General features: G+C 38.4%; 1 protein-coding gene across 6 annotated transcripts in view; it reads right to left on the bottom strand.

Moving 5' to 3' along the window:
• Nucleotides 1-23,294, bottom strand: part of LOC108678803 (laminin subunit beta-1) — a 41,623-nt gene extending 18,329 nt beyond the window's left edge. For 3 of the 6 annotated variants that reach the window (XM_018167280.2, XM_018167279.2, XM_018167281.2), the window contains exons 1-11: nt 22,910-23,294; nt 15,243-15,950; nt 10,237-10,349; nt 8,950-9,080; nt 8,432-8,600; nt 7,902-8,030; nt 7,282-7,434; nt 6,070-6,301; nt 5,626-5,814; nt 5,124-5,303; nt 4,589-4,657 (exon numbers count right to left, since the gene is read on the bottom strand). In XM_018167280.2, the coding sequence (XP_018022769.1) occupies nt 4,589-4,657; nt 5,124-5,303; nt 5,626-5,814; nt 6,070-6,301; nt 7,282-7,434; nt 7,902-8,030; nt 8,432-8,600; nt 8,950-9,080; nt 10,237-10,349; nt 15,243-15,950; nt 22,910-22,973 (2,137 nt within the window). In that variant the 5' untranslated portion in view covers nt 22,974-23,294. Of the gene's footprint in view, nt 1-4,588; nt 4,658-5,123; nt 5,304-5,625; nt 5,815-6,069; nt 6,302-7,281; nt 7,435-7,901; nt 8,031-8,431; nt 8,601-8,949; nt 9,081-10,236; nt 10,350-15,242; nt 15,951-16,353; nt 16,597-22,909 lie in introns of all 6 variants that reach the window. The other 3 variants (XM_018167282.2, XM_018167284.2, XM_018167285.2) reach the window with 2 other exon arrangements.
• Between the last annotated feature and the right edge of the window lie 3,735 nt (nt 23,295-27,029).

The raw sequence follows: 27,029 nt of genomic DNA, 5'->3' as shown, positions 1-27,029 counted from the left end.
CTCCCTTGCTGGCTAAAAAAAAAAACGTCTAAGCCTAGAGTGATGATTTTTTTTTTTTTTCAACCCTACCTCCACTACAGAACCAATCGATTTTGCCACTCCTATTAACACGGTCCAATTTCTCTAGGTGCATCTATCGTGACCTACATGGCTTTCATCTCGCCACTCCTATCCCTTACTCTCGTCTCCATTTTTCGCCTCCCCTCGTTCAACACCGCTAATTTCCCTCTACCTGCGTTCTGGCCAACTTTGTTAATCCCCCCGCATATACCGCATTATAAAACAGATAGGATCCTAGAATAACACATAGAATGTAGACAGTGATAATCAACCTCAAGTACCCGAATTCTACCCCTCAACCAAAGCGACCCAAAATAATATTATATAAAAAAAATACAAAGGAAAATACACATCCACATCCTACGAAACATGTCACAATATTATCAAATCCGGAAAATCTCTCCCGCCTTCGATAATCTAGAACGACTTCTTCATTATTTCTCGGCGTTGACCTCTGGCTTACTGCTACTGACTATACGGTCAATAAATGCTATGCAGACCTCGCGCATAATCTTTTTTTAGCACGCCCGTGTACATCTTTCCTTAACTCTTCTCTCGACAACTTATATCCTCTTAATATCATAACCTATCCTTACTATCGGTCACTATCCGGCACACTCATCTCCCCCCCCTTTTAATTACTTCGATTCATCTGACTATTCAACCTTAGCAGGCCGTAACTGTTTCAGACACTCCTGTCTCCTTCCCGTCACACTCTATAATTTACAGAATCTATTTTCCCAGAAAAATCCAGAACAGAACACCGCTCCTGACATTCGGATGAGAACTATTCTAGCTTAAATCTTCCTACTCCTAATTGACATTTTTCAGATACAGAGGTACATACAAGTCTCTTATACACATCTAGATGTGTATAAGAGACAGCTATAACTCTAGTGACTATAACTCTAGTGACTNTGCGTTGCTTATCGTTCTCTCTTATTTTCGCACTTGTAAGATTTCTTACGCAATACATTTTGATTCTAATAATGCCTAACGCCGACCCCCTATAATTCGCATTTCTGCCTACAATAAATAAATAAAAAAAAACTAAACTTTCTATCATATTTCCGGCGCTGTTTAATTATTGCATGCGAGCGATTATATGTTCTTGTGAGCATTTCTTTAAAATTTTTTCGTCGGTAGTTGAAACTCCTTAACTACGGCGCGCGCTGTTCATAAAACAACTCAAAAATATAGAATATTCCTAACTTTCTCCTAAGAATAATTATCCCGAATGTGTGATACTCCAAATGTTATGCACGCGCACATTTTCACATCCTTCACATTAAACTGAAATCATGAATCTCATCGTTCCCAATTTTACTGTCGCACATCTACGACTGTCCATTTTATGGCTATGCTATTTCCCATTTCCCACGGCGCTCTCCTCTCTTTCTGTGGTCGCGCTTCCTTCCTTGCCGCAACCTCGGTTAAGTGCTTTTCTGACCATTTGAAATAGCTTCCTTCCCACAACAAAGATTGTTTGAATTGAACGCCCAACCTAAGACTTGCTTCCAATTTTGAGAGGAACTAAATTTCTACGCTTCTCGCTGAACATTTCTTCCACATTATATATACATAAGAAAAAAAAATGGTTTCTATCCCGGAGAAATTCTATCCTTACCGGCTATACCTTGAAATTTCCTTGTCATCAGATTTTATTGAAATTACCCCTCGTTTTTCTAATCTCCGCGTGGCTAGTATTTGTCTTCTAAATCAAGTACGGTTATTACTTTCGCTGCAAGTATCCCTCAAAAAAAATACTTCCCTTCGCCGGGATAAAAATCCGGAGTCCGCCCTAGTGCTTCTTAGTCAATGACCCCCTTAATTACTTGAATTCTCTTTGTTATTTTATGGCAAAAAAAAAAAAAACACATCTAAAAAATTAAAACGTCCCAGATTATTTTCCTGCTTCCGCCGGTCTGTTTCTACGTTCTATCTAATTTCCCGCAACCTCAATAATTCTTTTAACAATAGCTCACAATAACCTTCTATGCACGGAGCGCGTCATTTCCCTTCAACCTTCCTTTCCCCTTTTTCTCCCTCGCTCAATGGTGGTTCCCCACGCCCGCAAAAAAAAAAAAAATGTTCCCTCACATGAAAGAAGGAAGAAGACAAAGAAAGAACTTGCCTTCGGCGAACAGCGGCTGCCGCCCTCTGTCCCTCAACATTAACCGCCCTGCTCTAAGCCTGCTGAGATGAATTTATAAACAGAAAATAACGGACTTGTTATTTTCGGACGACCTGTCTATGTAAGTTCCTAGACGACCATTACTAATACCTTAACACCGGCGCAACTTCCCTCCTCAAACAACCGAAAGGAAAACACGCCAACGAATATTCCTGTTTCTAGTAATATTAGCTGTAAGTAGGCAACGAAGCAAAAAAAAAATATATATATAACTTGAAAAAGTTTGCTCTAGCGTCTTCACTGCCTTCAACGTATCTTATGCGAGCGCGATGAATCGTAACATTATTATTTAATTATTCTCTGTTCAATTTGCGCGAGTCCTAAACGAAAACAACCCCGGTGCTGAAACCAAAAATTCTAATTAAATGAACTACGATTTCCAATTTCGTGATTTTGCGAGCCCTGTAGTAATTGCGTCGAGTGCTATTTAGTCCATCTTTTCCTCCATACTTCCTTCACTTGGGACCTGGCCCGAATGCATACCTCCGTGCAAGCGGTAGGGCGGGTGGTGTTTTCGGAGGTTTGAAGAACCTCCCGCCGAAATTCCTATGCCCTTCCTGTTGCTTTCCATTTTCGTCTGTCGCTTAACCGCCTTTCCCGCGCTCAATCTAGTGTAGCTAATTTCTCGCAGAGCCTCAAGACTGGCGCTAACGCAGATGAGCAAAATAACAACTATATCGCAGGACATGATGCGCGGTAAGGTGCACTACCGATAATAATGTCAATTAAATACGAGTTGTTTGCGCGCCACCAGAATACGATTGATCGCGCGCCAAATACACACAAAAAAAAAAAAATATATATATATATCTAATAATCGAATACGAAGTGCCACAAAAATTACCTACACAACCAAATAGCTACTTGAATGCCTAGATAATACGAGAATCGCGCGCCAATTGAAGCTAATATCTACCTAAGTCAATTTTCTGCCAGAATTTAAATACCTAATATCGCGCGCTGACCTAGTTTATTCTAACCCAAGGGGATTGGTTTCATATTGTATCTTCGCAAATTCTACAGCGCCACTCCTTTAGTTTAGCAAGAGAAAACGAACGAGAGAGTTCTACAACACCCTAAACATCCTATAAGAAAATCCCATAGCAAGAGAATTATCGACCCAAAAAGAAAATCATATCACATGAAAATTTCAACAAAAAAAAAATATGCAAAAATTGTAATTATGGCACACAAAAATTATATCAACTGTAACAGAAAAAGAAAAAAAAGAAAACTTAATTATTACTCCAATTGTCAATTCGTCACTGCCAGTTTTTGAACCCCACACCATAGACCACTTGATTAGAGAGGTCTACTTTTGTTTGATTAAAGAATTTCGTCCTACTTCTACTTTATTATTATTATTATTTACTTTATTTACTATTATTAGTAAATACTTTATTATTACTACTTTATTTATTATTATTAATTTTTCCGACACCTGTATTGAACTATCAATCGTATGGAAATCTCGATAGAGTTTTTAATTAAACGTTTTTAAACACTGTCAGGTTGGTTGCATGGTCTTTTTCGTTATCCGAGTGGTCAAAGAGGCGCATAGAAAGTTCTCTACTACTACTGGCAGCTAGGCGACGAATTGACAAAGGAAAAAATACAAACATTTATGTCAACACTTATATACTTAAAGGCAGAAAACTCCCATCCTAATACAGAACTGGGCACGGCAAAAATTGGCAACAAATCTCTAGGCTTAGCCTACCCGTATTTGCAATTCCCAACGAAGGCTACAATGCACGCTAATATCCGCTTTTGAAGTTATTCAAACCGTCGGCTTATTTAATCTTCAACGGTTCTACATATATTCCCAATTTTATGAATTTCTATCCTTATCAGACCGATTACGGGAAAATAAGCGCGCTAAAGTTAATAAATTTAGTAGAGAACGAAGGTTAGAGTGCAAATATTAATATGTTTTGTGTAAACTGAAGCGCGCAATTATTATTATTGTGTTTAGCGATAAATTTATAATTAACGCGAAGCTGTTAATGGATTTTGGGGAATTCGATGATTAAAGCGCAACTGTTTTTTTAGGACTTAAAGGTTGGATCGCAATTGTTAATGGATTTCGGTAGCACTGAATGACAACGCGCCATTATTGCAGGACTTAAGAGAGCATTGCAAGTTAACGCGCAACTGTTAATGGATTTTTTAGTACTTGAAGGTTAGATCGCAACTGTTAATGGATTTCTGTAGCATTGAATGACAACGCGCCATTATTGCAGGACTTAAGAGAGCATTGCAAGTTAACGAACAACTGTTAAGGGGTTTTTGCTGTTAAAGGATTGGTTAAATGGAACATATAATGCGCCTCACAATCCACTGGCCACTCAGAGCGAGGTTGGTGACGGTATTCTTCTGTCCTAAGATAACCAGCGTTGAGCTCTGGAAAAGAACCACGTCTTGCTGAAATAAATTTGGGGAACGAGCAAGAAATTTGGTGCCTCTTCTCCTTTAAATAAGCGGTTTTCGACTCTGCAAAGAAACGTCAATTGAATTTATTGCGAGCCTTTTAATAAAATATTTTCCAGCTGTCTGGGGTCTCTGACATCTGAGGGATTCAAACCCAATTCATTATCTGAAGTTCGTTGTATCAGAGGGATAAAAATCTTTTCCATTTAGTCGAAGAACCCGGCATCTGAGGGCTAAAAATCATTTCCATGTGTCTGAAGTCCCTGGCATCATAGGGACTATATCATTTCCATCTTATTGAAGTTCCTCACATCATAATGCCAAAAACCTTTCGCGTATGTCTGAAGTCCGTGTTATCTGAGGGATAACAGCAACCGAGATTTCTGAAATCGCTCCCAATACTGCACTTTTCGATGCTATATAAAAATAACGTACTCACCTTGACATCCAAGAGGATTCTCGGCAGTAAAATTCCAGTAGCCTGGCTTGCAGTTGTCACACTTGAGGCCGTCGACGTTCTGCTTGCACGAGCAGCGTCCGGCCACAAGTCCTGTCTTCTCGTCCGTGTGAGACTCGCATATGCCATCGTTGAGGGAGCCTCGGGTATCACAGTTACACGCTGAAATATATTCAATATCATACTCATTAACACTTTGTAAATTAAGACACATAAATGGCACTCAAGTAAAAAGATTTCATGCAATGTAAACTAATAAAACTGTCGATGTGCAGAAGGCCGCGTGAAATAAAAAAAAACATAACTTTTTCAGATTCCCGAAAAGTCAAACATGGAGGCAAAACTACGCAATGTACGCCCACTATACATCGAAACTACGAAAAATCTGATCATCTAAGACCACCTATAAATCATTTTATACATGATCATGTAAAGAACATCATCGTAAATCATATTTAACGTGCCGAGACGACGCTAGACTCACGCTGACAGATGGCAGGGTCCCTAAGATCACGCCCCTCCTCCTGGTAGAAGTAAGGCACGCACTCCTGGCAGTTCCTGCCCTGGGTGTTGTGCGCGCATTCCTGGCACACGCCTCCTGAGATGCGGCCGGTCTCCTCGTACACTTTTGGGTCGAAGTAACACTTCGTCGAGTGGTTGTTGCAGTTGCACCCTGACAAGAGAATATTACAAATAAAATAATCTGTACACTTAACTTGGTGCTTCTCAGAAGCGCGCAATTATTATTGCTATTGTATTATGTATTGTTAGTTACTCAGATGTTTGCTTCGAAGCACCACTGTTTTCCTTCAGTATGGGACTAGTCAATCTTCATTATAGAAGTTGAAACCATGAATTTATTGTGAGGATCACAAAGCATTTACTATATTTAAGGATACAAGATAACATTCACCCGTTCATCACTCACGTTTACACGCGTTGGACTCAGTAACGACAGCAGGTCGCCATGGCAGGTCATGGTAGAAGTCCTGACATTTCTCACAGTTGAGCCCCGTAGTGTAGTGAGTGCACTCGCACCTACCATGCACCATGCCTGGTCGGTTGGGTACTCCTGGTAATGGTAGGCACCGAGACGCGTGTCCGTAGCATGAGCACGATCCTCTCACTACCATCTCGTAGATAGCGTAGTAGTACTTCTCCTGTACATGCAATCAAACCATTACAATCAAATAAATATGAATTAAGATGTATCTACGTTCATTGTGTAACAAATTCAATATTTCTGTCATTAATAGACTCGTATATGACATCACTAAGCGAGCCTCGAGTATCACAGCGGGTATGAGTTAGAGCGCTCGTTAAAATTATTCGATGACTTCATCAGGTACATTTTTAAGTCAATGAACGTCTTGTCCGTAAATTTCCCGCTACATGGAAATTAGCAATTAAATTTGAGTGTGATGCATTAGCGTAATCAACTTCTTACTGGAAACCAACCAACCTGAGCAGTTCTTTTGTACATTTCTTTTTAGAAAAAAAACACACTTTGATACGAATAAGAGATGAAACAATTATCTTGTTGTCCGGTAGTGAAAAATTGAGAAACATTTTCTCGTGTAGGCAGCTATCTACAGTAGCTTAGGCGAATAACACTTGAGAATATTTTTCATACGTAACATTCAGGGAGCTGCGTGGTGAGCGGAGATTATGGCAGAAACAAGTAAGATTGGTCGAGAGATTCATCATGAATGAACATAAATGTTGCATGCAAGCAAAATAAGACAAAATGTTGTTCTAGCGGCAAGCGCTGCAGGGCTATACACGTTTTAGAATATATGTATTATATTGAATACGTAGAAGCGAAATACACAGCGGAAAATTTATATTTTGATACAAGGAATACCTGGCAATAGTTAGATCGAACCCTTTTCCAAGACTGAAAAAAAAAATTCAAACGAAATATTGTGAACAAGCTGAAAATTTCTATAAAGTGAATTTACAAATAATAAATAATCAATATAAGAAAACAGTTAGAAATTCGTTTCACGGTTGAAGATTTCAATTTAAACCACGCTTTGAGCCGGAAACTATTATAAATAAATAAGAGAACTAAATTTAAAAAAGATATAATTTGTACCACAACATTCCGAGAAACATTTAATGTAGAGATATTATTTACCTTAATCTCAGGTCTGGTATCGAGCAGCTGGTCACCCAGCGTGTGCAGCTTGGTGAAGTTCACCCTCAGGTTGGTGATCTTCAGGAGACTCTGCACCTCGTCGCTGTATGGGTCCGTGATCGGGATGCTAGGCGGCATCACACGGAATATAACCTGCAATTTGAACCCTTGCCGTATAACCGCGTATTATTATTATTAGTGTTATATTTGCTACTATGTTATTCAAATTAGTTCTCGTATTATTAGATATTCTAGAGCTTTTCAACTAAGATAGTAACAAACTCACAGGAGTCATATAACCTGCAATTAGAATTCTTGCCGTATAGCATTGTATTAGCATTATGAGTGTTATATTTGCTGTTATGTTATTCAAATAAATTCTCGTAATATTAGATATTCTAAGGCTTTTCAACTAAGATGGTAAGCCTCTCACAGGACTCATAACCTGAAATTAGAACTCTTGCCGTATAACCGCGTATTATTATTATTAGTATTATATTTGCTGTTGTTTTATTGAAATAAATTCTCGTAGTAAAAAATATTCTTAAGCTTTTCAACCAAGATAGTAAGTCCCTCATAGTTACCGTAAGAAATAAAATGTCCACTAGTGAAGCACTGACCTCGCCCTCAGTGGATGGCTCCGTCGAGGAGTAGCGAGACTCGCACATGATGTCCGAGATGTTCGAGCGCGGGCCTTGCTTGATGCCTGGGAAGCTCTCCGCACAGTTGTACGCAAAGTACTTGTATACCTGAGACGAGGAACGTAAGTTCAAGAATGACTACCGCAGTACAGTCATAAATTTATTAAATAATTAGCTTGTTTTTACGTTTTAGAACAGCCGAACAGGTGGTGTATAATATGACGAGGAGAAGAAGACGATGAAAACAGCTCCATACTAGGATGAATAAATATTGAAAACGTAGAAAACTTTAATGGGATAACGCTTTGATTTGGGCGGTCCGAGTGTGGCAACGGCTGCGGGAACATACGACGTGAATAAGCCAGAATTTTCACGAATCTCGTGCCAGGCGCAAAAAATAACATCGACATTAAATAACGATCCAACAAAAGGAATAAATGTCATGAAAAAAGAAAGTTACGGATCGGAGAAAGAGAACGATTAAAAGAACAGAAAGGAATTTCGCTCACCTTCCAAGTTAGACCGAAATCGAAAGACCTCTCGATGAGCATGGCTGCAGGCCGGAAGGTTCTGAAGGTGATGATGAGATGAGTGAGGTGAAACTCTGCCTCCAAGTCCAGCTGAATGCTTACATTCTGCACGCCGTTCTCGCTCTGCCACCACGACCGCTGGCCAGTCCTTGAATTTTTTTTATTTATAGGATAAAATGCCTCTTTAAGGCCTGACAAGCGTAGGTCGAAAATAAAAAATTCTGTTAACACTTTACTGCACCGAAAGAAACCTACAACTTTGAAAGTCCGATAGGCAAAAATATCATTGAGGAACACCGAGCGGTATTTCAAAATGTATCCAGAGAGGTGTATTCATGCAGCAACCAACGAATCCCTAAAGGACGCGATTACTGAGTTGAAGTCATTACCTACTTAATTGAAGCCATTACTGAGATAAAGAAGTGTTTAAATTATTCAAGAATTGCAATGGAATTGCATATAGTAGCCAGAAAACGTTTCATTGGGCGAAGTCTCACCTAGGGTCGAGCCTGTCAATGATATTGTCGATGGTGTGAGAGAAGCGAGGCTTGCCGCGCTGCGCCGTCTGAGAGTCGCACCAGAAACATTTCTTGCGGTGCTGCAGGTGAGACACGATGCAGAACTTCTCCTGTGAACAAGAAACCGCATTAGCTTCAAGCTCTTAAGCCAGGAAAATAGTGATCATTAGTGCATTATAAACGCAAGACACAGGAAAAAAGTACCGAGGATGACTCGATAATTATAGTGGGTGCAAAAAAGTATCCGACCCAAAGGAAAAACTTTATTTAATTAAAGCTTAGCCAACAAAATAACACAAACAACACTATTCAAAAGTAAATTTCCATTTAAAAATGCAAATGTCATATCAAAACAACAATATAATTAAATGTCAACTTGATAATTACAACTTTCTGAAATTTATGGTTCAAAATTATAAAAGAATTTCTTTTGTATCGGAAGCTTTTTGCACCCACTGTCTAACGCTATTGTCGAGAGCGACAATAGCAGTTATATGTTCTTCAGCCACGAGTGAACTTAAAATTTCCGCGAGGAAGCTCTCCAGCAGGCACAACACTTCAGTGTACTACAAAATAGATTAAAGAACCATAACAAATTACCGTCGGAACAAATATTTCATATTGAATTTAAAAATATACCACATAAGTGAAAAGTCCTTTTGCTTCATTTGCAACTATTTCCTAGAAGTAAGACCAATTTTTATAGTCAGACGTTAATATTGTGATCATTGAAGTAAAAAAGTCTCAGTACTCGGTCCTTAATAAACTCGGTACTGAGTTAGGTTGTAGGATGTACGACTGTACGCTTTACGAGCCCCGCCCTGCCGTGACCTACAGTCTGGTCTGACAGTACGCACCGTGAAGCCCACACTAGCGCCTACACGCTTTAAATCTCGACATCGATGCAAATACCTTTACGGCGATACAGATTCTGAACGTTGTCTAATGATGGGACTTACGCTAATCTTGGCTGCTGACGTTGGAGGATATTGATTGTAAGTGTTGTCTCATGATAGGACTAATGTTAGCTAAACTTGTCTACTGATGTTGTTACTAACTATTTAGTTCAGATATACTTTAAGTCAGGGTTGAGATAAGTTTGAGAACAGGAAACGATTGCATTGATTACTGAGCAATAAAGCGTCGCAACTCATAACAATTTCGGTCTCGTTCAATTACAAATAAAACTAAATCAGTTCATATGAAACTCAGTACACATGCAAAGATAATATTTCCTTGAGCACATGAAAATATCGGCGGACAAACCCTGCTTCTGAGGCCGCAAGTTGATGTGGCGGACAGTCTATCCTGGCGACCCAGGAGAAGATTACCCGTCGCGGGGTAACAGGAGCGCCGCTCGCACGAGTTGGACACTCGTCCTGTACCGTAGTGAAGGGTCGGAGGCAAACAAAATCAATTGAGAGGTAAAGCGGATAAATATACTTGAGGACGATAGCGGATATAGTATATACTATACTAATTTAGGCAATTTCGAAATTAATTGAAGTAAAAAATTTGAGTGAAATGGGTAATTGAGTCATTCTGCCAGTGAGCTGGTAGCTTGAATTTGATAATGAGATAAATATTTTGGACTAAGTCATGAAAATAATTTGATTTTTGACAAAACCGATATTATTGAATATGGAAATAAACATCCAGAAGCAAAGAAATTCACGTAGCTCATCAATCAAATTCTTAAAATGAAATGCAAAGAGAATAATTTTTCAAGGTCTTCATGCAAAACACGAAGCAAAAATTTGTACCGATATAAATTACTAGTTACTAATACGAGACGGGAAAAAACACAGCAAGAAACAGATGACGAATGGAATATTTACTTCGAAGGATTACGTGCAAATGCAGAGTCAAGAGAAGAAGTTAAGTCTAGGATTAAATGAATTAAACAATGACAAGCCAATTTCCAAGCCTCCAATATCATGCATGTCTGCATATGAATAAGCGAGAATAAATAGCATTGCGTTTTTAGTGGCAGTGGTTTATTATGATTAGTTTTTCTTGTAAACTGAACACAAATTATTAGTTTTCAACTGAGTTGAAGTTCAATTGAGTTTAATTCACTAGAATACACAAGGAATGACTAGATTAATTTTTTAATTTCAACTCAATCTTGAAAGGCACGAGGAATTAAATAGTAGACAAACAACAAAATAAGACAAGCAAACGAAAACAGTAGACAAGCAAACTGTAAATATTTACAGTTTGCATTCATAAGGCCATAATTATGGTGGCCCATCGTTGCGCTTGACCAGCCGTCAGAGCTCGCCTGCTCATGGCGCTGCATCCAACGCGTGCTAGACCAGCCTGCGCTAGACCAGCCGTCAGAGCTCGCCTGCTCATGGCGCTGCATCCAACGTGCGCTAGACCAGCCGTCAGAGCTCGCCTGCTCATGGCGCTGCATCCAACATAAACAACGACAGCTCGAGAGGACCGTACAGACGCCAGCAGCAGAATGCGCGTCCCACGAACGCCCACAGCGGAGAAGCAGGCCTGTCTCTGCGCTAGTTACCTTATTCGGTAAGTGGAATATTAGTGAGCGATTCTTCGGCGAGACTTCGGTCACTAAATTCGGAGACTTTCAGCTATAAATTGAGTTTAGATAACAAAAACTCAGACTTTTTATTATAATTGGAGTTTTTGTGCTGACATTTGAGTAACGCGAACGTAGTAGTACATTCTAGAGTTTACAGAGACTCAAGCTTACGCGCTTGGAAAAGAAACAGCATAATATCATGTGATTTTTATTTTAAAGAATAAATTTTTAACGACGCGCTTCAATTGTTCAAAGATGATTACGACATAAGCATATCACTAAATATTGAAAACGCAATATTTTCACAATAGAGACGAATCTGATAAATTTCAACATGAGATTTTTTCAACAACTATTGCGGTAAACTAATAAAAGAAGGCACCTACGTACCTGACAACGCTTTTTTAATTAATTTTTTACAGGAGGAGTAGCCTCGCAGCGAACCCCTTAGGCAGCAGCAGGAATCAAGTTTAACGCGCTGGCGACTCGGCATAACTGGTGGCTGAAGGAAGTATTGCAATTTTCGCAGTGATAGATATATATTAATGATGATGATGATGATCAAAAATGATTTTGCGATCAAAAAATTTATGATCGAGAAATATTTTGCAACGCAAAGTGATATCCATGCTTAGATGAAAAGAGTCTAATTAAGAAAAATTTGAGTGAAAGAGAGCCTTTTATCTACGGACAGCAGCTATAGTCATCAGGCATCCAGACACAGCTAATATGTCGTCAGGTTTGTTACATTTAATTGTCTTCAGGTTTGTTACTTGTAATTTAGTTTAGGTTGGTTAAATGTAATTGGAGTAACATTATTGGAACAGCCACGATTGGAAACTTCAGGAGGATTTTTTCCAATGTTTCGGACGCAATGAGAACACAATAAGTAAAATACCGATGCTATGTCAAATTCTTTAACTCGTACCGTCATGTCCAGTGTAACAATCCTGGAAAATGAAATAAAATATTTCATGGGTGCTTATAAATGAATTTAAAAATTGCATTTTAGCATGTATTGTATATCTCCAAAATGATTATGATGATTTATCTCATGTCTAGAGGTTTGCAAGAGACTGGCAGCGCTCGGAATAAGGAAACTCTGTAGCCGTACTCGAAATAGCCCTTAAACGATAACAAGTCCATTGCGCTGCACATATACGCTGCGTTGCCTAGACATGCAGCGGCCAGCAGACGTCTCGTCCGTTGATATTGCAATTTATTTATTATTGCATGAGTTCACGCTCATCTGTACTCAGTTCACGATAACATTAAATGTGAGGCTCTGATGCACAAGATGCAAGTTATTCTATAGATATTTCTAAACAATCAAATAACGCTGTCATATTTTAAAATTGTAAAATTACTCGGTGGATCAATTCACACTTTCTTCATTGACATCGTATATTATACTATAGCTGTAGCGTATTATTATTACATATATTATGCTGGAGCGTATAAATTAATAACAATCAGAGACAGCTCCCATCGTATTTATATACCCTGCACTTATGGAGCATCGGAAGCATGAAATGCAGCTATACTGCTATACGATTTTGGCACGCACAGAGATTACTTTTTTCGGAGTTGGATCAAGGACCTCTTTTTTGGAGAATAAGTAGGCCTCTTTAAAAAAAAATCATAAATAGAATAAACAAATTATCGGTCTACGTGCCAATTTGAGTAAACGAGTATTGATAAGCACAGTACCTATACTCGTATGAGCATTCATTGATTGGTATTACATATACATGTCCTACACAGGGTCCACTAGCAAAGAATCAGGATTGATGTGTAGAAGTATTTGTACTAATAATTTAAACAATACAAACGTCAGCCCATGTAACATCTCATAGGTAGAAACAGTCAAATATTACGTACGGTTGATTAAGGCAGAGATGATCGATCATTGGATGGATACTGAAAATTTTTCAAGTGACTTGAGGGCAGTATTATGACAAATGAGGTAGAATTTATACAGCAGTTTCATATGTGGCAGAAGACCAAATTTATTTTGGTTTCATTAAGTAAAAGCAGCTAAGATTTCTTACTACTGTTGGTCAGCAGCGGTTGTTTTGTCAACCCTGTTTAGAAACCCACAAATGGCTGGGTAGTGACGGTGAGTAAACACACTCTACAGAGTTACTTAAGCGCAGATATATTTATGCGAACTTTCATATTAAAGTATTCTGTATTTAGTCCACTGTCTGGATATTTCATATTTTTGGCGGTCAATGATTTACCCCATGAAGGTAGTCCATAGAATATAAAGCTGCAGGATATTTATGCGAAAAGGCTCGATTTACCATCATGAAATTCAATAAATGGACAAGCTAACGAATTTAGCTTTTATTTTAAGAGAAATTTTGAGTGGACACAGATTGTGGTTAAAATTGGACACTGCAGTGATGGTAGTCAAAATTGGACACAGATTGTGGTCAAAATTGGACACTGATTGCGGTCGAAAAGTCTGGTCGACGTTGCAATCCAAGTGAGCAGTAGTTTTTAAAAACAATATATACATTGAGTTGGATACAAATGAGGTAAACAAGATCAATGAAGTGGAATCAGGTGCAGAGAGCAGTTCAAGGAAGGGAGGAGTCCGTCGTTCATTGCTCATTTGCTGCCGATTCTCAGCTAGAAAAGGACGTTGTTATCAACAAAAACTCTTAAAATGGCTCCTAGCGCAAACATCAGCAGTGTAGATCTACGCCTCGATCAACACTTATTTGCGGTTTATTGTAGCATGCAACTTTGGAGTTAATAGTTAAAAATGTTGATTTGCATTTCTTCGAAATCAATGCGTAAAATGTAATATTGTTATTGAATTAGCGTCCTCATGAATTAGGTAACATACTACACATTTTACTGCACTTTTGAGGACTCTAAAACTTGAATTAATAAAATCATCAACACTTAGATAATTTTAAATTATTGAGAAACCTACAAGTTACTCCTAAAAATTGAACTGAACTGCAATATTAGACAAAAATTTTCTTCATTCTACAAAAAAGAATTTTCGGGTTTTAGAGCAAAGTTAAGGGAAGATCTAAGAGTTAACATAGCAAGATAAATAGCTGTTTGATGACATTTATGCTACATACTAGCGAGATGCTCACAACAGATGGTAGCAGCACTCAGACGCCTGAATATGGCAAGGCGAGACATGTATAGCTGAGCAATTAATGCTATTGCCCGCGCACATGCATGCACGATCCAGAAATCTTCTAGAAAACACAATGGCAGGTAAGAAAATCAAATGAAACCGTTGTATTAGTCAAATAAAGGATAATTTTATTTCATTGTAAGTAGCTGATTGATAATTTTAAAAGACGAAGAAGAATTAGAAGAAGTTTCTATTTGAAGCATGCGAACGCACGTTTCCTTTATTTAAAATAAATCCCATTTTTATTTTCTGAATGTAAGACTCGACCCACACCAAGGCAGCGCACCAGCGTGAGACTACAACGTCCAGAACCCAGCAATACAAAGGAGCAATACAAGAATACCTGCCCAATAAATTCCGAGAAACATCAAATGTTGAAGAAGTCCCAACGATGATTAAAATGAAGTGGATGGAAAAAATAATCTTGTGAAAACAACGGTTTCAAATACGTAGTACATATTAGTAGACCAGACAAGTTATAGGAGTTAAACCGTTCACCCGAAATTCAGGAACATAACTCATACGCAAAAACACGAAATAGATCGCTAACAATACCTGAAGATGTTCCGTAACTGTATATCTCCAAGGGGTGCATTTTTTCTTCCTCAGACAGTTGCCGGCCCTTGGCAAATTCCGAATCGACTTCATTAACTTCTTCATAATCGTCCACAGTCTCTTCTTCTGAGACTCTGGAATAATCTGTATCTCCTGTAGGCTGGTGTTTATCGGGAAAACGAGACGACTCCCGAGATGAAGCTGGAAAGCTGTGATCGATCAAATCACCTCCAGGGAAATGAGGTAGTTGCGATGCATATGAGGTAGAATTGGTATAAGTGGAAACTCTGGTACTTCCAGGTAATACTCTCACCGTACCATTTGAACTGATGGTCGTCTTAGTGGTTTTGGCTTTTCTTGTGGTTGTAATACGACTTCCACCGACAACGTACTCTCTACCACTCCATGGGTAGGACTGCCCGCGTCTTTGGCTAGTAGTAATACCGCCTTCATCACGTGGAAATTTGTCATAAGAAAATGTCTCATCCGACGCGGTTTGATGCGACCGCCGACTGTGTTGTCGGTGTCGAGATGACTTTTTTCTGCCACGCTTGCGTCTTTTTCCTGAGCGACTGCTATCCGAAGTGTCGTCTTTGAAGCGGTTGGGCCATCGGCTTCCTCGGGATGACTGAGATACTTTCGAATGACCAGCGTTGTCAACTCCGCTAGAGTGCGGGTTGATGCGATCGAGGTCGGATGAAGTGCATTCTAGTAACAGAAAATAGGATGACTTATATAAAACGCTCTAAATGAGCACCACAGGTCTGAGAAATTCAACCGTTTGAATAGAACAAACCACGTCGTCGCATGAAGCTTAAATAGTGTTGCTATATCCTGATCTGGAACATGAATTCTGTAAATTAAAAAAAAGATACAATACAATACATAACATAAACAATACAAACAACTTACCCTGAGCATGGGACCTGAAAAAGATAAGAAACGTAAATGCACATAAAATGCAAAATGAACCGCAAGCATCATGCATCGAGCAACGGCAAGCTTGACATGAAAAAGCGAGTAAAATCAGCCAACATTCACGTGCGAGAAGCCAAGATCCTTCAGAATCTGCTTCGCAAGAGATGAGACGGAAGACAGAGAGGCGGTGTACCTGGCTGTCTAGGGGGAAATCTTTGGTTTAGGCGTTGGGGAAGTGAATCAACTTGAGGGGAAATTGGAGGAGGCTGTAGAGGGTTCGAGGGGTAAGATCGGTCCACAGGTCTGTCGATGGGTTGAGGGTAGCCCTCGGGCGGCACAATAACGTTACTGACCACGTTAACAGGTCGACCTTTTGCACTGGGGTACTGGGCATCTGCTTGTGGGTAGTCATCAACGGGGTCGTCGGTCGCCAAGCCTTTGAGATGAGGAAAACATTGCAACTGAAACACAAAGTATATGTCTGATTGTGATTATTATTTACTTAAGTAGTCAGAAAATGTAAATAAATTCTGCATAGAAATAGTTGAAAAATATCTTAATCTACACGGAAGTCATGATGCAAGACGAAGCATTTAATCTAAAATTACCGTTTATTTATTCCAATCAATATTATGTTCATTCTCAAACTTGATTTCAATCCAGGTGAATTCGTACGTTATGTAAATTTACTCCAGTCTAAAAAAATTTTCCGTCAAAATCAAGTCGACAACAGTTTTCCAATCAAGGAAATAACTCCAAAATGAACAAGATCAAAATCTCATCTCATCAAAGTTCATCTTTTAATTGCGTCCAGCAGGCACAAAGTCGCGAAGGACATGGAGGCAGTTAGTGCGTTGCGTAAGAGCGTCATTCCGCGCGCACCGCACAACTTTCTCCGGCGTACAACTCCTGCCGACGCTGCATCATGGTAGAGCTGAGGTAAATTTTGACCTCAGTATTGGCAATAAAGTTAGGAATGAATTTGTTGTGATCATGTGAAGAGTTATCGACATAGTTCAAGCATCACTGGATAGGTAGTACTACTGTCTTCATGAATTCATCCCAAAATTGTTTCTAAATTTGTGCTAATGTTTATTAACTTGAGGGCGAATCTTATCCCGCTTGACGGTACCCGCGCTAGTGTAGCAGAGCTCATTTGTTTTTGCACTGCAATCCATTAGATGCCCATCGTGTGACTTGATATATTATGCGCTTAAATTTTCGAACTTTTGACTGCTGATATAAAATAAAATGAAATCGGGTATGTGTGGCTATAAATAATTGTCAACCCGGGTAACTACACGTTAATTCGGCAGGTCCAAGGTACTTCATAGTAATAGAAATAAATAGAACTTCAGAAGCATCACTGATAACTCCAAGTTAATTATGCTTGGTAAATGTGAAGTTATTGGTTTACTGCACAAAAAGTTATGCAAGAAATTGAAGTGAAAGATAATGACGCGATACGTACTGATTGCCATCAAAATACAGATAAATGTCTAAAAGCAAACCTATATAGCAGTTTAGGATTTTCTCCCACAGTGAAAAGAATTACACTTCAACAACTCGTTCGCATTCCGTGCGTTTCTTAAGGAGATCCCTCCAAATAAAGCCAATGTAAAAGATTAGTATGAAAACTTACCACAACATTAAAGGACCTAAAAAAACCTTGCTACAACTCGTTCAATCAAGGGCCAGAGATTAAATACGTTTACTTTATTTCTTGGTCTAAATAAAAGTCAATGTAATAGGTTCATCGTCTGTCTGGTTTTTTGCAGATTTGGATGGTTTGAAAAGTACTTCAACTTCAACGGGTGCAACAGCAGCATCATTTCTCCACGCCTGGATGGGCAGCCGGAGGGAGAGCTTCTCTCCCCGTAAATTCCGGCCGGGTTTCGTCGACTACCGTGCGCCGCGTATATACGTTGGCTGTAATTACATCGGCTCTGTTGTTGTACTGAAGCAATATTACCGGTGCATACCAAGTGTCACGTAACACGGTGGCACAGAATCGATGTACTTGGCCAGAAGACGAATATTTTACAGTGTAAATACAAATACTTTCTAAAAAAAATAAAGAGATGTGTACACAAGGCTGAGCAACAACGAAGCTGTGGATGAAGGTATTTTGCTAATTAATAATTAGTTAAAAATTGAATAAACAAACATTAAATAAATAAAATAACATCAATTGCGAGATTCAGGTAGCACAAGACAGTTATCAAATGGAAATTATAGGTGACCGGCAGACATGATTTAATAACATAAACTATGCATAACTAATCTAGAATGTCAATAAACAAGTAGAAGTTAATAGCATATTACGTGATTAAACGATGAATTCACAGATTTTTCAAATTTGAAAATGTCACAATATGTTGATATTTCTAATGTGTATTGGAGCGTTCATCACACGGATCATACTGAAAATTGTACGTTGTTTTGCCTTCTTCTATTGTATCGTAAAAAGAGGCCTAAAATCTAACGCAACTAAGGTTAGGTGATCAAAACACGCCACATATCAAACCCACCAATCGGGTGCTATCGGGTGCATATATAGTGGCCTAAATCGGGTGCATAGTAGCCTAAATCGGGTGTTACGTATAATTAGGCTACTATGTGTACTTAATTAAGCGAGTTTTGATATAATGGCACCAGACCTCTCTCAAGAATAATTATTTAACTTGCGTTCAGTGAACTGGCAGCGCAGATGGTACAGACATCGCCCACGCCGGTAAAAGAATAGAATAGAAATGTCGGCACTGAAGAAATAGGCCCGTGGCCTGTTGCCGATTCTTGTACTTTTCGTGACTTGATTCATAAGGGTTCCGGCCTTTGGAACCCGATCTTTCCATAGCTGACGATTGATTGAGATAGCTGCTGGACTTATTGCCTTGTCCGTAAGGTGCTAGGCATTTTAAGACTGAACATATGCTCCTGCATTGCTTCGTCTAGTCTGTTCTTGAAGGCGTTAATATACCATGCAATGAATTAATGTGATCCCAGGACAACAACTCTTGGGCGTAAACGTCTTTACATTTCTATGGCGAACCTGGCACACTGAGGCACATGCAATCATGTTGCATTATCGCGTTGTTAGAGAGTTAAGAAAGACGCTAAACTGTGAGGAACCGTCACATTGAGATGTTTCAAACTATTGAGTACAGATTTTTCACAAACCCATGCAGTAGTTGAGTGTAGTTCACTGTCTCATCATTTGTCTGTTATTTATACAAGTTTGTACAAGGACTTTCACAAGAACTCTCTTCGCGGGCATTTCGAAATGACAAAAATATTCTATTATAGCTGCTGAAGAAGATACTGAAAAACTCAGTGGATACAACTTAATTAGCACATTCGTTTAGCATTTCTTCCATGAATTGACAGAAGGGTTTCAGGGAGAAGTAGGCTTTCGCTCATTCCGTAATCGCTTATAATTTTGTGGCTTAATTCGAACGAACATTTTTTAAAGTCGTTGAATAATAGAATAAAAATGAACAACAAAGTTGGTTGTGGCATCAAATATTACTCTGCTCCAAGATTTGTACGTCTTGGATTTCGTAGCGGGCTTCAAGTTGGAACTTTTCTGTATTCATAAATATAAGTTCGGACTTGCGTTTTCTCACAATTTGAGAAGTTACACAGCAATAAAAAATATTAAATTGTACAACAATTAAGAGGATTTACTAAACGCAGCATAAATATTTCATTTTATGATCAGCGATTCCTACAAAATGCGATGGACAATCAGATGATTGTATACCAGTGTAGTGGGTATATTATATGTACTGTATTTTTAATCATTCATGTTGTGACCATCAAGTCTTATAACATGTGATGGGACGATCGCAAAACCATGGTATTGTACTACAACCCTGAAGTTTCTTTACTTATACTGGCTTTAATAATTATAATTCATGTTGTGACCATCGCGTTTCACAACATACAGTATAATGGACAATCACAAAACATGGCATTGTACAACCCTGTAATTTGTTTACTTATACCGGCTTCAATAATTATAATTCCTACCTCGACTATCGAGTCCCACAATATGTGTGATGGACGATCGCAAAACATGGCATTGTACAATCCTGTAGTTTGTTAATTATACCATGAATTATAATTATATATTAATTATAACTCCTACTACGAGTCTACGACCATCAAGTCGCACTACTTGAGATGAGCGATGAGCGTTAAGGGCAGCATTAGCGAGGCAGCATATGTAGGCCTGCGCGGCAGACAGCGGCACGAGATTATCTGTGCCGCCCACCACGCATAAAAGCTCAGCGCACACACGCCCCTCTCAGCATCCGCTGTCAAGACCAGTTGCTCGGCATGCGTGTTTTAACCTCTACACTCAGAAAAATAATGGGGCATCTTGTCCAAGTCGTGACACACTTTCCTGCACACAGCACGAGAAGAGAGGAACGGATGGAGCACTGAAAAACACTTTTGCCGAGCCAAAGTGGGTCAGAATGACCTAGGCAAGGGCCAAAAAGTGCATCGTTATTAGGACAAAGACTTAGTCTGTTCTCTGAGTGCAGTAATATTATGGAGGAATTGGGGGCGGCCAACCAATGCTGAGCTAAATACGCCGATTGCATATATTAAAGGAATAAGATAGCACCCCACATAAAGGAGTTCATTAGGAAGTCAATGGAGAGCTAACAACAAAAATTCTTATAGGTGCGAATACCCACTTAAATCGCCTTTTTTTCATTATTATTTTATTATTATTATTAATACAGAATCGGCATAACTCAACATTGCTGACTCACCTCAAAATCACTGGCAGTTTTTAGCGCAATTTAATTTAAAATTTAACAAAAATTGTCGATATTTTTTATACTCATTAATTTTGTAAATAAACAAAGGATTGGCATATACAAAATCAATCAATTAGCGAAAATGTTCAACACGAATAATAATTTCCACGGTGTGCATGTGAGACATTAAGAACTGCATTCCATAGAATGTTCTGTATATATGCACAATATATATGAGAGAACATGTGGAATGTCAATATTCAGCAGATAGCACACATTGTTTGTTCCTTTTATTCATATACCCAGAACATATGATATCATAACAACAATCACCTAATTAACGGCATGTAATGGCAGGTATATAAAGTTTTCAACGTTCTGAATTGAAAAATTGATGTTAACTCTTCGATTTTAAGTATAAAAAATATCCCAAAGCCATAAAAAAACTGTAAAAAATGTGAATTGGTTTGGTTTTTGCCGCGCAAATTGAAAAATAACTTTAGAAACAATTTTTCCCTCTTCTGTATCAATGCACAATGCATGGAATGTTAGATACCTACATCGTAATTGTCATGACCGCAGTCCGGTACACTCGTAACTTCGTTCAATAACTATCTGAATTTATAAACAATCGAATTCCAGAATTTTCGGTGTAACTAGTCATTCAAAAAGTAATTGTGAAACACTAAAGGCATCAAATGATTAACGGGAGTTCATAACGTTAGACCACGAGCGTTCCTATAGTAAGCGGAGTTGCTTGTGTTGGCAACGACAATGCATCTAAATATCACTCGATGCATTATGCATTAACTTTTGGAACCGAATACACGCAGACGTGAAAAAATGAGCTCTGACAACAAGCATCACGATATTTTCTCACGTTATCAAATGACATCAAACACTAATAAAACTGCCTGATTCCTAATTTCATACGCTGTACATATGCATTGCAGTATAGGATAAAATAGAAATTACGTCGTTCCCACATCTTTGCAGGCATATGATATCAGTTCATTCTAGCAAGAAAAAATTTATTGTACCTGAAAGAAACTCATTAGAAACTATCATTAAAAAAACTTAGAAAACTGCTAAAAATATGAGTATGAAGCACGAGGAAAAGAAATAAACAAACAAAATCGTTTAAGAGTATGCAAGAGGGTATAGGATTTTTTTATAGCGGCCATGATGGATCTGTCAGGAGATAATCAGCGTTAGGAATGATTAATGATAATAAAAATTAATTTATCGGGGATAGTTTATTGTAATGGGAAAGATATATCATTCGACTGGTTCATATACCTAAACATTATCAAATAACGCAATTGGAAATACTCCATAGAATAGTCATGTATGACGTAAACTTTTCGTTGCCTACTTATCGTTAGTCGTTACGGTACCCATCGAAATGATGCAAGCGGTGTTCGTATTACATAACATTCGATACCCCCTACTCGATTTTCAGAACTAATATATAATCAAAACTCGCTGAATAGATCTTGATTGGTTAGAATCCTGATATAGAACAATGCAGAGGACCTGATTTCTTACAGCTGGAGCCTGGTCATATACGAAAGTGTGGAATTGAAAAGCGAATATTATATTCAAAATAAGAGAATAATTAAACAACGCTGCACACGCAATTCATGATTTCCATGTTAACAAGTCAAGCCCAAAGATTTTGATATACGCTCAATAATGAGATCGCATCTGAAAGGCTGAATGGAGTAAATACTTTTGAAAGAATCATTCAAGACAATTGAAGTTTCAAACATGAAATACTGCAACGCTTGGTAAGAGACTTTAATCAAGTAGCACTCGTTTTTACCCCCACTTAAAAAAACTAAAGTCTTAGATGCTACTATCGAATAGAAACTATAGGGAGTTTAAACTATCGTGTAATCAAGGGAACAACTGCGGGTCACGAACTAAAATCTCGGGAGCTTACGTACCCAACTAGCCCAACCCGTTTCAACTCACCTGGTGCTAGTGAAACAAACAAAAGTAGAAGAGCGACTGTAGCCCATAACGATAACAGGTTCATTTTGGACAGGTGTGTTGTCAAGCGTGATAATCTAAAACCAGATGTACAGTCTATGTGCGCTGATCCAGAGCGAATTGTTTAGGTTCGACAAACTGTTCCAAAAACAGTTACATTGTTGTGGTCACTCACTTCATTGTTTTTCACTCCTTAGACAATTATCAGAACTAACACTTGAAAATGTGTGACCAAATAATAGGATTAAATGAAATAATTAATTTCCATAGATTACCTATAATTCACTCTCACAAACAGCTGATGGTCTGAGTGCTAATGAATGAGTGCAGCACCCGCAGCACCAACGTCACCTTCCACCACCACTGCTCAGATTGCACTGGGTACCCGCAGTGACGCGGAGTCGCGGACGCCTGGCAGTCACCGTCGTCTGCCCTGGTGAGACGCGACCGAGGCACCAGCAGTTTACGCAAGGCTGTGAACGCCTATTATAGTCGTTCGGACATGAACTTATTCTATGGATCATACACGAAGCACAATTTCACGAATTACGTTTAATGAGATATCACCCATTTATATTGGTGGACATTGCCAATTTTTGTTAGCTCTGTTCTGTTGAAATATATTTTCGTACCAGAGTTTCTATCTCGAATGCCAATAGGATACTGAAATGTTTCGTTGAATATTCGATAGAGAATACAATGGTGGTGTTTAGCATTGTTATTTAACATCATAAATATTTGTATCAATCTTTAACATCTCAAATATTTTAACAACGATGCAAAAGTAGACTTTTCAGAGATTGAAACAGCAAATGGAGCAATACGGAAAAACATTTTTGTTTTAATATCTGCCGAAAATTCTGCAAATGGCCGATTTGTAATTGAATCTCGGCGCGCCCAACATGAGAAATTTGTTCAATTGCTTCAACTTACAACGATTAGTTGTTTTTGCAAGGGAGTTACTTCCTCTCAAGTAACATATTCAGGGAATCTGCTTGTATAACCGTTGAGTACAGAATGCAAGTAGAAATTTTGAATACAGTTTTCTTGAAAGAAGATGGAAGAATGTAAATTATTCATAAGCTGGTTTGAGGAAAACCAATTCAGCATGCAATAAATGTGCGAAATACATTTCAACCTTCTTTGAGGTTGATTCATTGATTTGAGTTGATCTGAAAAAAATCTTTCAAGTCCGTAACCTAGCAATTTCTTTGCCTATTTTTAATCTGCAATGATCCCTAATTTAAGTAAAATATATAAATAATAATTTCACTTAATATTTTATAAATAGCATTCAGGATTTGTTTTCTATTATAAAAGCTTGAATCAATTTAATTGGTTCATCGTCCGCCAATGCTACAGAAGGCATATTGGTGTAGTTTGCCGCCATATAGAGATTTATTTCAATCTTCAATCGTTTAACGTAGAATTTCCATTCCTACTTCAAAATAAAATTTTAATTAGTTAAGGTTAATTGTTAGCGACTGTGGCCACTGCTTTCCGGTTCGATACGCGAATAAAGAACCTTCAATTCCTCTTCCATTCGTTCGATTTGCTTTGCGAAAGTCAGGATGAATAGTTGATAATCCAAGACGACGAGTTTACGATGAAATATATTGGCATTAGCTGATGAACATCTCGCATTGTGCTGGTAGTCTCGTCTGCTCTTTGCAACTATCATGATAATTCTCTGCTTCATGACTAACATTTCTGTATTTTGTTATTAACACAGCTACAGGAACTTTAAGAATTCACAATTTTTTTTGCGCGGAGAAAACAAATCTTCCACAATTTAGAGGTCATCTTATTTAAAATATCTGTCTAAAGCACAATAAATTGATTTATTAAACAGATTTCATGATATCATGAAAAGTTTGGTACTTCATTTTAGTAATAACCTTGTCGTTTTCGTCCCGGTGGCTATAATTAGGCTTCTCATAAAGAGTTTTTCAACTATTAAGGTCAATCAGCTCACCTGGAGACTAAAATTCGAAGAAAAATTCACGAGTAATCGAATTAAGGAACTTATCACAGTTGTACTCAGGGCAACAGCCATGCCCCAGTAGCAGCTTGGTTAGCCGGAAGCGTGAGCGGCTGCGGTGCACTAGGCAGGGTCGTTAGTCTGGGCCACGATGCACTGACTATCCGTTTTATCAATGGCACATTTTTTGTTGGGAGCCTCTCCGTATAGTTTTCAGTGATGTGTTAAACATGACTTGAGTGCCGGAAGTACGGACAGATATATGGAAATGAATGCTATTGTATAATAGTCTCACTAGCTTTGGATAGTGACGACAAAAAAAAAACAAGTAAACGACTGAGAGAAATTCAAAATGCGGCATAATTTCTAGCGTTATATTTAAAATTTATATAAAAGTTGGCACATTTAGGTTTCAACGCTTCTCAAATTGAGCAGGTATGCACGAGGAAGAAACTATTTTCCGAATTTGAAATAAATTTGACGTAAGAAATTATTTAATCAAATTCCATTCAGTGATAATCCATCAGAAAGAAAAGTCGAGGCTTGAAACCAGCAAAGTTGAGATAATAAAAGCTTGCAAATTTTTATATAATATTATCGTAAGTAAGCGACTCGTGATTGAAGGATCCTGAAACGTTGTTGGTAATGATGAATAAATGCACTTCTGCATGAATGAAAATGAAGGGAATGCTAATTTCTCATATTATTATATTTATTGTACGAGTAACTCAATCGAGTTATAATAATTTTTTAAATCAGTAGCTTAATCAAGCGTTGATCTGGAAAGAAGCTTCCTGAGATTCCAGAATTATGCTCTTTTTCATCCCTTCGAGAATTTTCCAACTAAAGAAATGTAAGTGGGTGAATTCTCATATAAGATAGTTTCTTAGTCGGGACCAGCCTGTGGTTCCCAAACTTTTGCAGGCCGGTACCCCTATATAGGTTCCCCAGGGAATTCCTAGAGCCCCCACTCTCAACAGGCACATATGGAAACAACGTTACAAACACCTCTTTCAAATTCTTGATATTTGGTTTGCTGCAAAAGAGAAAGGTTGAACGCAAATGTGCAGTTCACAAATAACACCCAATTTAGTAAACCAGTATATCTTTTAGCAGTTTTAACTGTTATCAACGTGGAATGTTTCAGCAGCATTGCTCGTCGCTTTCCTCCAGTTCTTTTGAAAAAATAAAAAATAAAATAAAAAAAATCATTACGTCAGACATGGGACGGGACCGCCCACTTTGGGAACCCACTGGTCTAAAGTCTAGAGTCTAGACTCTAGACAGACGCGTGAAGGGGTAAGACAGGTGGACGACATGACTTTTGTCACGGACAATTTGACGGCCGGACTCCAAGGAATATCTCCCAATTCAATGACCAAGCAGTATCTCACAAACTAGTGAGCGCAGCTCGATGAAACTTGGTACACGTATTCATTAAGACCTAACGATGTTGCTGAGCTTGTGAAAAATCTCTCAATTTCACCTTCATTCGTGAGTCTTACTACGGTAAAACGGGCCAAAATTTGTAGTGACCAGAACATACCGGTACCTTCTTAGCTACAGAACAGATTTAAATGAAACTTTGAATACACATTCCTAACTACTAAACGGTGATGTTTAGCTCGTGTCATTTTTTTCAATTTTGCCTTCGTTTGCGAGATATACGACAATACCGAGGAACGACCTGCATTTCTGAGGCCGATTTTACGGCCGGTTATCAAATTTGCAATGACCAAGAAATATCTACCCAAGTAACGAACGGAGCAAAATGTAACTTTGTACACGTATTTGCTAGGACCTAATGGCAAGTTCAGCTCCTGAAAATTTTTTCGATTTCTCCTTCGTTCCCGACTCATACGGCAATACGTTAAATTCACTGTTGAACGTATGAATAACCATTTATATGAATAATTTGAACTTCATTGCAGATAATTGAGTGACGTGCGACATTGCAGTGACGTGCAAATTGTCGTGTTCTACTTTGGCTTCACAAGCTACCGGTAAACATCACCGTTGGGTGGGTAGGATTGTATATTCAAAATTTCGTTCAATTATGTTCATTAGTTTAAAAAAATGTCCTGATCACTGGATTTGATCGAATTTCGGCGCGTTTTGCAG

Source organism: Hyalella azteca, unplaced genomic scaffold (assembly GCF_000764305.2).
Source record: "Hyalella azteca isolate HAZT.00-mixed unplaced genomic scaffold, Hazt_2.0.2 contig11277, whole genome shotgun sequence".
In the NCBI taxonomy this organism is placed as follows: Eukaryota; Metazoa; Arthropoda; class Malacostraca; order Amphipoda; family Hyalellidae; genus Hyalella; species Hyalella azteca.
The sequence above is the reverse complement of the archived record's forward strand: the minus strand, read 5'-3'. Positions and strand labels throughout refer to the sequence as shown.